This window comes from Petaurus breviceps, unplaced genomic scaffold (genome assembly GCF_028583685.1).
Source record: "Petaurus breviceps papuanus isolate PSGF00001 unplaced genomic scaffold, PetGlider_PUasm1.0 90919, whole genome shotgun sequence".
NCBI classification, from domain to species: domain Eukaryota; kingdom Metazoa; phylum Chordata; class Mammalia; order Diprotodontia; family Petauridae; genus Petaurus; species Petaurus breviceps.
Window position 1 is genome coordinate 48,785,661 of NW_027187378.1, and position 13,661 is coordinate 48,799,321.

The window sequence follows — 13,661 nt, forward strand, 5'->3', positions numbered from 1 at the left end:
TTACACAGACAGTTAAATGTCTAAGGTAGGACTTGAACCCAGTTCTTCCTCATCCCAAGTCCAGAGCTCTATCTATTAGATCATGCTGATCTGCATTGGTGGTGGCAATACCCACACCCATTAAAATGCAAATCTCTGAAGTTACAAGACTCCAAATCATCTATGTAGCTCAATGGCTACTTTTTTGCATAACAGATCCATTTCCCCAAAAGAACCACAACAGAAATAAATTCCCTAAAGTACCTTCCATTTATCAAACCTTCATTTTTCCTTAATTACTATTCATTACTGTAACTGAACATATAGTACATGCCAATAATTAGCTAGGCCTTCTAGAATTCACAGTCGGGAAGTGATTCTTGCCTAAAGGACTCCAGTGTGTCTGGTGAGTTCTAATGAACATTTATAGATCTCAAGTAAAAATGATCTTACCTGGTAGGTGATCTCCAGAGTGAACTTCCCAACTCCCTGTACCAATGCCATTACAAGTCTTTGCCAATATCAGCTGTGGGTCCTGCCTAAGCTACTTCAAAAGGTCCTGCTATTCTATACTCACCATTCTTGAACTTCCATACTATTACAGCTCCCAACCTATTGCCTTTCTCTTGCTATTTCATTCATTCTCTTAGCATTTACTAAGCACCTACTGTGTGCACAGCTCTATGTTGGGTGCCATACAAAGTTTAGATCTGATCAGGTCCTTGCTTACTCTCTATAAAGGAATGCAGGTATATATATACAATATTAAACAGGAGGTTCATTGGAGAGGTCCAAAACAAAGAATTATCTGAGCTACAAAGATGAAGATCTTTAGTGATTAGGGTAAGGAGATGAAGCAGAGACTAGGAAAAGCTTTAAGTAGAAAGTGGCCTTTGAGTTGGGCTTAAATTAAAGACCAGGAAGTAATTGAAGAAGTAAGAAGAGGAAGAAGGAAATTAAAGGAACAAGGAACAGTGTGAGTAAAGGCTAGGAGGTAAGAGAAAGAAATGGGACTGCCTGCTGGGAAGGGCTGATTACCATGGTTTGAGATTTCTGCTATCACTAGGTCCTTCTGGATACCTGTCACTGGGGAGAGCCTAAGTCCTTTCCACAGTAGGTATGCTTCATTTTTTTTTTTCAAAGAAAGAAGAGAGGGGGACTTCAAAATGAGAAGGCTCCAAGTAAGCTCACTTCTTATCAGTCTGCAAAGACAGCTGACTTGGCTGTTCAGAGGAACAAATGGAAGCAACCCCTATAAAAGTTGGCTACAAATTCAAGTCATTGGACAATGTAAACTTGTACATATGTATCATATGTAGAAAGACCTTTATTAGGGGGGGAAAAAATAACAGAAGGCTTCTCTCTGGAGGTGGGGACTCTGGGAGTGGCATACTGCATATAATGTCAAGTTTTTTTTTAATACTTTAGTTTTGCTAAACTTCTTTTTCTTTCTTTTTTTTCCCTTTATCATAAGGGTATATACCGAGAAGGGCTGAGATTCATTGGGAAATGTAGATGATATAAAAAACAAAAGTCTGCAATATAAAGTTATTTTTTAAAATTCCAAGTGCAGTCCAGCTAGCACGGTTTCCAGTTCTTCACTATCCTGGTCACTGTCCTCTGAACACCTTCCAATTTAGCAATTTCCTTTCTAAAACATGATACCCGGATAATCTGACCAGAACATCAGGAAGTCCCACAAAAAAGTCTATATAACTACCACTGGAGCCCAGAGAGCTACAAAACTGAGCCTTTTTTGATATAAGGGGAAGTAGAACACAGGAAGGGAGATTAGTCTTTATATATCTAAATCTAAGTTTTGGGGATGGGATAAGTTAGACTGCAAGGAAAAACTTTCCAATCAATAATTATAACTCTTCTGAAACATGACAGGCTGAAATAATGAGCTCCCCATCCCCTAGGCAGGAGCCCTGTGAACTAAACTGGATTTTATATAGGTTGTGGCCCTGCCATAAATACCATCTCCACCCTCCTCTAGTTTAAGGAAAGACTTTACTAGATTTCCACAGCTGGCATAGACCCTACACATGCAAAGCAGGGCACAGACTGATAGTTTAGTATTATTGGATATTTGTTTGTCCTTTGGGGCCAACACCCCAAGGTGGAGCCCTGGCTCAACCTACTATCTAATCTTCAGATGCAAATTTCAGTGAGGTTAAGACTACTTCCTTACAGAGTCTATCTCAAGGGCCCAAGAATTGGTGAAGATGAAGTCATTTTGAAAGTACCTCACCACTCCCAGCAAATTGGCAAAGATGACAAAATATGGAAATCATCAATGAAAGACTGAAGAAAAAAACACAGTAACTTGCCACTGGCAGAGCTCTGAATTTACTTTAACCATTCTGGAAAACAATCTGCTTTCTGCTAAAAAAAAAAAAAAAGAGATCCAAATGTCAAAGTATTTGGATTCATCCTTTAGCCTAGAGATCCTACTGGTACGTACAGGAGGAAAGAGACCAGAAAGGCGGATATACACTAGAACATTTGTGGTAACAAGCAGCTGGGAATAATGATGTAAGACACCCACTGATTTGGGGAACAGCTAAGCAAATTGTATCAAGTGAACAGAATAATTAAAATAGATCCTTCGATATTAATAGAATATTAATTTTTAAATAAATTTTTAGATTAACATTAACAGAAAATAGCTTAATATTACTGTGCCTTTGGGAACATTATGAAGAATACAAAGAGGCACAGGAAGTCTTATATGAACGGACACAGAATAAATTAAGTAGAACAGGAAAACACAGTCAGTGATGACAACAACGAAGACAGCGGAGGGCAGTTAGGTGGCGCAGTGGATAGAGTGGCAGGCCTGGAGTCAGGAAGGTCTGAGCTCAAATCCAGCCTCAGCTGTACTAGCTAGCTGTGTGGCTCTGGGACTGTATGACTCTTAACCTGTTTGCCTCAGTTACCTCATCTGTAAAATGAGCTAGAGAAGGAAAAAGCAAACAGTATCTTTAAAGAACAATGACTAAATTTTAAAACTCAATCAAGAAAACTACTTGCTCTATTAATTATAATAATGAACAAGAATAGCCCCGGAGAAAAATTAAGAAAAAGCATCTCCCTCTCCTTGTTTTTGCAGAAGTATGGGACCCATTGTATAGAATATTTCATATACTGTAAGGTACAGCTGACATGCTGGCTTTGATGAATGCTCTTTTGGATGAAAAATTTTTCTTTTGTTTTTTTGTTGCAAGGCATCACTAGCTGGGAAGGAAAAAAGGAAATATTCAGAAACAAGGGTGATACAAAAAGAAAATGTATCAATAAAAGATTTTTTAAAAGAAAGTCTAGCACAAGCAAATTTCACTTTTGGGAGCTGAGAAGGAACACGATGGGCAGAATGGTGGACTTGGGTCAAATCCTATCTCAGATGTATTTACTAGCTAGGCTAATATCTGTAAAATGAATCAACTAGATGACCCCTGAGATCCTTTCCATTTCTAAATTTTATAATCACCCATACCTGTAAATTTAGACAGAATTTTCCCTCTGGTCTCACCTTCCTGTGAAACTCAGCAAAGTCTCTCCATCTGGATGATTTCCATCAAAAACACCACATTTAGGTTATCAATTGTCTCCTCCCCTTCCCTTGTTTCACACCTCTTATCCATCCCTTTCTCTCTACTCACTGTCACCACTACCACCCAAGTTCAGGCCATCATCTTCTACATGGATTAGCTCCTCTCCTTGACTTCAGTCTCTTCTTTCTCTAACCAATTCTCCACAAGATTAAAAAAAAAAAGTCTGGGGGCAGCTAGGTGGCACAGTAAATAGAGCACCAGGGCCCAGGAGTCAGGAGGACCTGAGTTCAAATCTGACCTCAGACACTTAACACAAAAATTAGCCATGTAACCTTAGGCAAGTCACTTAACTCCAATTGCCTTGCCTTCCCCCTCCAAAAAGCCGCCAAAAAAAAAAAAAAAGTCTGGCCACATCACTTCAGGGCTCAAAAGTCTTTGGTGTTTTCCAATGCTTTCTTCATCTGGAATGACAAAGCCCTCCAGAATCTGGCTCTAGCTTAATTGTCCAGCCCTATCTAATACCACTTCTCCTTTCACTCTGAGTTCTAGCAAAGAGGGACTAGATCTCATCCTGCCCACATAACCTCTCTTCTAAGCCTCAGTTTCATTATCTGTAAAATGGAGCTACTTGGCTAGATGGCTCCTAAGGGCCAATCTGGTTCTCAAGCAATGATTTTGTGATTTATCTTCCACTTTTCTACACTTGGACAATCCATCATGCCTAAAATAGTCTTTCCTCATCTGCCTGTTGATTTGCCTCTTTTCCTTCAGGATCCAGGTTAGGTGCCACCTTTTCCATGAAGTCTTCTCGGTAAAGATCCGCCTGATGCTGACCTCTCCCCTCCTCCAATGACACTAGATGGCTCTTGATGTCTTGGTCAAGTAGATAGAATACGGGATATAGAAGTCAGGAAGAAATGACTTGAACCCTCCCTCAGATATTTACTAGCCATGTGACCCTGAGCAAGTCACATAACTTCTCTCTGCCTCAGTTTCCCTATTTACAGAACAAGGGTAATAAGAGTATCTTACAAGATAGTTGGGAGGATCACATGAGCTAATGAAAAAACTTATGTTCACTCAGCAAACCTTAATGATAGCTATTATTATAATTATTCTTATTCTTGCACATAATTCCATTAGAGTATAAGCTTTTGAGAGAAGGAACTATCTTCATATCTATAGTTCTGAGTACAATGTCTTAAAAAAAATCACTATTTTCAGAGGCATAAGGCCTAAAGAAAGCTGCAAAACACTCCAAATTTATGCAAATGTTCTCTCTCTAAGGAGATGCAATTATTTGCCAAAACATAACAAAAAAGTAAGTTCCTCTTTTATAGTTGAGGAAACTCGAGCTTCAGGGAGCTACAGTCACACAGCTATGACCCAGGGAACAGTCAGTCTAGAAGTACTTGGAGTCTCCCTTGTGTTCTTTCCTGACATTGTCCTGCAAATGGGTGATGTAAACCCAGCAGTCAAGAGTAAATAACGCTCCCCTGGAAAAGCCCCACTCCATTGAAAAGGTACAAATCAGAAAAGATAATGAGGAAATGTGGATACCACCTGTTCATACATTCAATTCCCACTTTCCTGAAGAGCAGGAAGACTGAAAAGTCTTTAAATTTCTCTGTGAGAAGGCTGTGGGAGTTAGCCTCAAGCTCCCTTCCTTCCAGCAGAGAAGGCTAAAAGTGTTGGGTGTCTGAGGGTGGGGGAGGTGGGGGAAGACAGGACAGGCCCAGGCCAAAATTAACCTGCTGAAGCCCAAGACCCTGATCCTAAGTCCTAGCTCTTAGGCACAGGGGGCATCAGGTGGGAGTCAGCACAGACAGACAGACAACTGGAGATAAAGTATATGAGGTGCTTTGCAAACCTGAAAGCAATAAATTAATACTAGCTGAGACAGAGAGGCAGAGAAAAACAGAGGCACAATACAAGAGAGACGGAGTAAAGAGATCAAGAACATGTGACTAGCAGATAAATGATCAAAGCAGTACAGGATACTGGAAAGAATAATGAAGTTGGAGTAATTATTTTATATTTAATTATTTAAATAGTGCTTTAAAGTTGAAGAGTACTTTGCATTTTATTTAATTCTCCTAACAACCCATGGAGATTAGGGGCTAGTATCATTCCCATTTTACAGTTGGGAAGATTTTGCAGAGAGGTTAAGTGATTTGCTCTGGTCGTAGTAGAGTTAGGTGGAAATAAAAATAGTCTTCTGACCTCCTCCCCCCTCCCTCCCCCAAAAAATCATATACTCTACCCACCATGCTACACTGCCTCCCAAAGGTTTGAATTACAGCTTGGCTGCTTACTAGTTCAGCAGCTTGAATAAGCTCACTAAACTTCAATAAGCTTAAGTTTCTTCATCTGTAAATTTTTTTGAGTGTTGAGAGAGGACAGGGATGAAAAGGATTTACAAGGTAGATGAAGAACTACAGTTCTACCTAGTTTTAAACTTTATGACCATATGAGTGTTAAATACTGCAAGTGGGTCAGGTCAAGTCTATTCCCAAACCTCTCACAGAATCCTTATTTGGGCACATTATTATACAAAGTACAGACCCCCATCCTTTAAAAGCACATTATCAGACATTAGAGGCTTAAGTAAACACTGAAGGGTTAAGGAATGCTTGGTAGAAATATACCTTCAGTGGTGGCCAGGTAGCACAGTGAGTAAGAGCTCCGGCTCCAGTGTCGGGATGATCTGGGGATCGAATCCCGGGCTCAGACACTTAGCACCCACCCAGATACACCTGGCCATGTAACCTTGAGCAAGTTACTTAACCCTGACTGCTTAAAAAAAAAAAAAAAGAAACATACCTTCAAATAAGAAAAGTAGACCAAAGCTTCCTAGGCTATTTCTCCCAAGGGTCAAAGAAAGCCCAGAAATGTCTTTCCTTATGTCAACAAGATAGCAGGTCCAGAACTGAAAGGCATTGTAGAGGTCAAGTCCTAAAGCACTGTTTTATAGATGGCCTTGAAGACAGAATCATTGCTTTTAGAGTAGGTAGCCACACCAACCTTCTTATTTTGAAGGTAGAAACTGAGACCTAGAGGTTTAAATGACTTGCCTAAGGTCACAACTAACAAGATTCGACCCCAGGCCTGACTCCAAATCCAGTGCTCTTTCCAACATGCTATGCTGTCTGCTTATGAAAAAGTAGTTTCCTCTTTAATTACTTCAGAGGTTTGGATAGAATCCAAGGTGAACCTCTTATACAGAATTTTGCAAGTAATGTTACAGTGAGGTTTCATTAACTTTGTGCTAAATGGAAAATCCTTTATTACAGAAGATGCCTCTATTCATCTGCTCAAGGAAAAAACACCCTAGACTAATAAACATTACAGAGTACACTAGAAATAGCCCCTTCTTTCCATCCTCCAGTTCATTCATTACCTGTTCCATCAGGAGTAGATCTCACAAATGTGGGTAGCATCTTCACAGAAGCTGTGGGGTGGCTGTCAGCCCCAAGCCCTTTCTCCATCTCCTTTCGGAACCGTTTGGAAACCTCCTGGAGAGTTTCATCTGAGAGACGCATGTGATAGAGATACTGATCAACCTGTAAGAGAAAAAGTAAGAACAGGATGGTTTTAGAAGTGGCCCTATCTGTGCCTTTTATTTCCCACACTCCATGATCTTATGCTATCTCATGTTCTTTCTGCTTTCCAGGAAACCTCCTCCTGGATCCCCCCCTCTCTCTCTCTCTCTCTCTCCCCACCCTCTCCCCTGAAATCAGCAGTAAGTCTTCTGGTTCTGCTCCCCACCCCTCCCCTTGACCCTACCCCCAACAAAGTCCACAGGCACTAATCCAAGCCTAGAAAAGATTTTTGTCTTTAGTTCTCCAGCACTTTACATATAAAATACCTACATCATATAAAGCTCATTGATTCAAAAAGAATTGGAGAATGAACAAATGAAAAAACCATTTATTAGGCTTCCTATGAGTCAAGTCCAAGAGAAGACTCCTTATACAAATAAGAATTTTCCCAAAGTAGGACCAACAAAGAAAAGGCTGGTTCTCCCTCTTTGGAAGTCTTCAAGCAGAGTCCAATGAGTCTATTGTCAGAACTGTGGTAAAGGGTATTCCTGGTCCTTGGAGGGGACCATCTATGACTCCTCAAATTCATTAACTAGAACATGAAGCAGTATGCCTGTTCCCTTCTGATCTCATCATCAATGAACATTGTTGGTTGTTACTGGCTCCAACTCTGAAATTACTGAAATCCTATAGAGCAGTAATTCCCCATCTGTGGGCCACAGAGCCACGAGAGGCCTTTGAGCTATTACGGGATCCCAACACAGATTAAGAGTTCCTAAATTAATATTTACTGAGAGTTTTAAAATTTACAAAGTGCTTTACATATATTATCTTATTTGATCCTTATACAATCGTGTGAGGTAACCACTATTATTCTCTCCATTTTCAGATGCAAAAAAAATGAGACCGAGGCCAGAGTCACCAGCTAGTAAAAGTCTGAATAGGTATTTTAACGAAGGTTTTCCTGACTATAAGCCCACAGCTCTACCCACCTACTATACCATGCTGCCTCTCCTGAAATACATTTCAGAGGTCATATAATCTCATCCCCTCTTCTTACAGATGAAAAAGATGAGGCCCAAATGCATGAATCTATCATTAAGTATGATAAATGAGGTAACATTGAATGACTATGCTACTGAACTAGCACAGTAATAACACATGTGTTATTAGTATTTTTCTATTTCTAAATACCATGATTAATACAAATGAATTTAAAGTGTATTCCTAAATGCATAGTGTGGTTATGTTGCCACTCATGGATTTTTTCAATCATAGAATCATAGATTTAGACCTAGAAGAGAATTTCAAAATCATCTAATCAGTCCCCTCATTTTACAGGAGAAAGCTGAGTCTGAGAAAAGATTCCCAAAGTCACACACAGTAAAAAGATAGAGAACCTTGTTGAAAGCCAAGTTCTGACTCCGAAACCAGTGCCTTTTCTACTGCAGCCCTTCATGTTGTCACATGGAGGGTAATGGAGGTGATTTATTTTTTTACACTAAAACAGGAGTTTATTCATATTGAAAATGTTGGGTCTCCTGATTTCCAATCCAATGTTCTTCTTTCACTACTGATTAAACTACTTTATGAGGGTAGCTAGGTGGTACAGTGAATACAGCACTGGCCCTGGAGTTAGGAGGGCTTGAGTTCAAATGTGACCTCAGACACTTAACACACTTACTAGCTGTGTGACCTTGGGCAAGTCACAACCCCAATTGCTTTGCCCCCTCCAAAAAGCAAAAAACTACCCCAAAACACTACTTTATGGATGCTTATTTCCTTCCTTCTTTCCTTCTTTCTCCTTTCTTCCCATCTTTCCTTCCTTCCTGCACTACAATCATTTGACTGAAGACCCAGGGCCAGTCGACAACCACTATGTTAAGAACCAGAAGATTTTTGCAGAAAAGAGCAGGGAAATCTTAGGAAGGATTCAACAAATCAATAATGTTAAGAGCCTGCCTTCTACAGTGTTTCAAAGGTTTCATAAAGCACCTTCTTCATTCACAGCAGCTCCATGAGGTACTGCAAATGGCATCATACCAGTTTTAAAGATGGGGAAACTGATGCTCAGTCCACTTCAGTTTTTTTGTCATTGTATCACAGATATTAAGCCTCAGCAATAAACTGAATCCATGTCTCCTAGCCTCAAGATGCCTACCATCACACCATTTATGAGGATTAGAATGATGCTGTGGTTAAAATCACATGAAGTCTTGTTTTAACTATTAAGTGCCCCTTCCTAAACAGCAACAGATTCCACAAGGACCTGAGAAATAACAGCACAAGGCTAATTCTCCTTATTAAGTTTTCCTCTGGTTCAGGAAACCAAAATCCTTTGCAGCTGAAATCCATCACTCTCTCCTCTGATCAAGCCTATCCAATTAAATGTTACTTATTAATTGGGATCAAATTGCACAAACCAGCCCCTTCCCTTAATCTCATTAAGAAGCCATCACTCCCCAGTATGAGTTATAACAGCAACAGGCTGAAGGTTAGGAAAGGGCCAATCTTGTCATCCCATATTCAACCCACTGGAAAAAGCATTCAATCATAAATGATATAAATGAGCAGGTAATAAGTCACAGAAACAGAAGCACAGAGTAGACATCTGGAATCATAGCACCGGTAAAACTGGAAAGGCCTTAGACCAAAGGACACAGAAACTTCAGGGCCAGAAGAATCCTTAGAGCAGAGAGAATGAAACCTGGAAAATACCATGATAAGGTGAATCGAATTCAGAGAAAAGGGGGAAGGGTGGGAAGAATGGGAGTAAAGGAAGGGAAGAGACATTTATTAAGTACCAAATAGTGCTTTATAAACATTCTTTCATTTGAGCCCCACAACAACCCTGTGAGGTAGGTGTTATCATTGTCCTCATTTTACAGTTGAAGAAACTGAGGCAGAGGAAAGTGATTGCCCAGGATCACACAGCTAAACATTTGAGGTCACATTTGAACTCAGGTTTTCATGACTCCAGCCATAGCTCTTAAATCTACTGAGCGGAAGCACCTAAGGAAAAAAGGTGATGTGTTTAGAGTCTGCCACATGAGAACCTGGCAAGGGATTTGGAGAAGAGAAAAATCAGCACACTGTGGAAAGAACACCTCAATGCTCAGATCAAGGCCTTCATCACTCACCTGCAGGATGTTATCTTGGCTTTCCTAAGCAAAGCCTTCTTTGTAACTGCACAAATGACTCTCATGGGCATATTAAAGCTTGTTAAAGAGTTACTGCAACTGAAGAGACAACAATCCAGAGGCCTACAATGCCAATATCCCAGAGAATGGGTCCATCAGTTTGTGACCAGAGCCTTTCCACCCCCCTTCTGGTTGATACTGCTGCTGTGGTGAGCTGGATGAAGTGGGACCCAAGATAACAGAGGCACAGGAGGTTATTAATGCTCTGACTCCCAGACAAGATTTATGTGGCCTAATATTTAAAGCAAAAACAAAAGCCACCTTTGTATGGCCCTATTCTTTATCATGCTACCTCACTAACACACAACAGCTCAATCTCAACGCTCAGGGGCAGTGCATCCATGGTGTTCAGTCTTTGACTGGGAAAACACTGGAACCAGCCAAGACTTCAAGTTCAAGACCTTCTACCCACACTCAAGAAAGAGAAAGGAGTCATCCACCTAAGAGAGAGAAGGAAGAGTTTTTTTTTTTTTTTAAATTTTAGTGGTAGCAAAAGCTATGTTTATATCCTATTTACAGGAAACCTCCCTTGCAAACTGGAAAAGATAAGCACTTCCTGGTTGGGTAATCTCCTGTCTTCTTCCCCACAGCCATACTCCCTGAACTAGGCTACTTCCTCTATCATGGGGGGGAAGGGGAAGGCACAGTGACAGAATTATCTATGGAAGAAAAACTTGGGGAAAATACACTAGGTGAAGATCTAGATGTTCACAAAAGGTAAAGTAAAAGTAATTTCCGTATTCTTTTGCATGAGACCTATTTTCACCAAGAGCAAGAAAAGTAAATGATATGTAAATGATTTCTTTGTATCATGTTAGTGAGGCAATGTGGACAGAAAGCCTAACAGTGGAGAAGACCTGGGCTCAGGTCCTGCTTGACATACAATGGCTCTGCGATCCCAGGCACTCACTTGACCTCTGGGTGCTCAAAGCCCGTGGTGTCAACCTCAAATAGAAATGGGGCCACTAAACTGTACATAAGGATCCCTGCAGGACCACATATTGACTTGGAAAACCACCTATTAGCATTATCTACATTCTACTGAATTTTATTTATTTTGTTAAATATTTCCCAATTACATTTTAATCTGGTTTGAGCCCACTAGGAGTAATGTTGTTCCAAGTGTTTGACTGCTCAGTTCTAGAAGTGAGAAAAATACCAGTCTTTACTGGTTGAGTCCCTTATGTCAATGTAATCACAAGTCTGGTCCCTACCCTACCCCAGATCATATTATGTTCATTTTGCTCAATCTTGTCTAAAACATCCTAAAAATCCTACACTTAGAGTATCTTCAGAGGTTGAGAATGGGTGATAACAAAGGGCAAAATATTTGGCCTCTATTCTGATCTAGCTTAATCTCGTTCATTCAGATAATAAGTTTTGGAAAGCACCTAAAAGGCCATCTGATCCAACCCATGCATACACAGAAAGTCCCTCTAACACAGCATCACCTATACAAGTAATTATCTCAAGACTTCTCAAAGGGAATGCACTACCACTAAAAATGCCCATTCCACTTTTGGATGGCTCTGTTAAGATGCTTTAAGATGTTTATATCAAGTCTATATATACACTTCTCTGCAACTTCCCTCTCCAATGACATCTGCTCTACAGAATAAGTTCAAGCCATTTTCATTTACCTACCACATACTTCTTATGTGTCTATTAAGTATAAGGCAAATAAGTAATTGTAAACTGGGGACTTCCCTCCAGGCATTTATAATATAGATAGTGAAATAAGACAGGCACAACTATAGCACAAGGAAATCTGTAAGTGCTGTGTGAGTTTTATAGGCAATAAAAGCTATATAATGATCAAAGTTTAAAGGAAAGAGAGGAAAAGAAATGGTATGAGAATGAGACTTGGCATTCTGACCAATGACATCCAATGCAGAAATGATTTGTTCTTCACTGGTGTGGTAAGATCACTATCTCTAGTTCCATGGGCTGGACTAGCTTTTTTCTAGGGCCTTCTTCCTTATAGGTTATGCTCAACTTTTCCTTAAAAGGCACTGAAACCACTCCTGAGCCTTAAATTGGCTCAGTGATAGCTTCCTAGTGGACTAACTACAAGAAGTCAACTCACAAGGAGTTCAACCACCCCACTAACATGGCCAACACAAAAGGCAAGGAAGCCATACCCAATGGAATCAATGCTATGTCCTTCCTGAATATCCCTTCCATGGTATGGTTGAGTGAACTTCACTTTGCTAATTGTTAAATGGTCTATGAGTGTCTCACAGAATTATATATTTGGAGCTAGAAGAAACCTTAAGGTCACCGTATTGCCTGTATATTATTTTATAGATGAGAAAACTGAGGCCCAGAGAGGTTGCCTTGCCCAAGGTCACAGAGTTACAACCGAAACTCAGATCCTTTAACTCTAAAGTCAGTACTCTCTACCGGAACACTTGGCAAACTTGTTTAAACATTATATAAAAGAAAAAGGTAGAACAAATTGTAGTATATGAAGGGAATGGGATATGTTACATTGTAAAATGAAATGGAATATATTCTTACATTGTACTGTAAGAAAAGAGGTGAAAAGATAGTTTCAAAGAGACATGGGGACAATTATGAAAAACGATGCAGAGTGAAGTAAGAACAAGGAAAACCCATTTTTATATAACATCAATAAGGCAAAAATGAACAGTTTTTAAAGACTTAAGAACTCTGTTCAACTAAATGGTTGCCATGATTCCACAGGCCTAATAATGAACAACACTGCCCATTTCATGATGGACCAGTGTAGCATGATGACCAGTATAGCAATTTGTTTTGTCCTTACTGTGCTTATGTGATATGTTTTTCTTCTTTTTCTTTCTCTTTTCAGTGGATAGGAAGGAGCTATTTGATAATTGGAAAAAAAAATTGTTGAATGGAAGGATTAGTGGACAGAAGTGTTTAAAAAAACTTTCAACTTATCTGCAAAAGGTCTTCCTCTTTTAAGAGCTGAGCAGTCGGGGAACATTTTTATTTGTGGATAATGTCAGCTTTCAAAGGTAACAGAGTTGATAAGAGGAAACTGCCATTCAGGACCTGATTCTGATGAATAAGGAAGAAGTAGTTAGTGAACTGAGAACAGCCAGAACCTTGGAACACAGTGGCCACAAAATCTGAAGAGTTTGTGATAAGAAGAGGGGGAACACAAAGTGTAGTCTGATATGTGTTCCAGAATTTACAAGAGTATATGTCAGAGTCCAGACATAAGATACATAGAATTATGTGGTCTAAGACCAAAAGAAAGTTGGTTGATGATGGTGGTTGGAGCTCACAGTCTGAGGATGGGGGAGACACCATACAAATCAGATGGGTAGCCAGCCAGCTAGAATTATTTATATATATATATATATATATATATATATATATATATATATATATAT

General features: G+C 39.7%; 1 protein-coding gene across 2 annotated transcripts in view; it reads right to left on the reverse strand.

Annotated features, from left to right (window-relative positions):
* The window catches only part of HK2 (hexokinase 2), a 106,955-nt gene that overhangs the window by 58,283 nt on the left and 35,011 nt on the right, over positions 1–13,661 (reverse strand). For both annotated transcript variants that reach the window (XM_069075951.1, XM_069075950.1), the window contains exon 2: positions 6,937–7,099. In XM_069075951.1, coding sequence (XP_068932052.1) covers positions 6,937–7,099 — 163 coding nt within the window. The remainder of the gene's footprint in view (positions 1–6,936; positions 7,100–13,661) is intronic.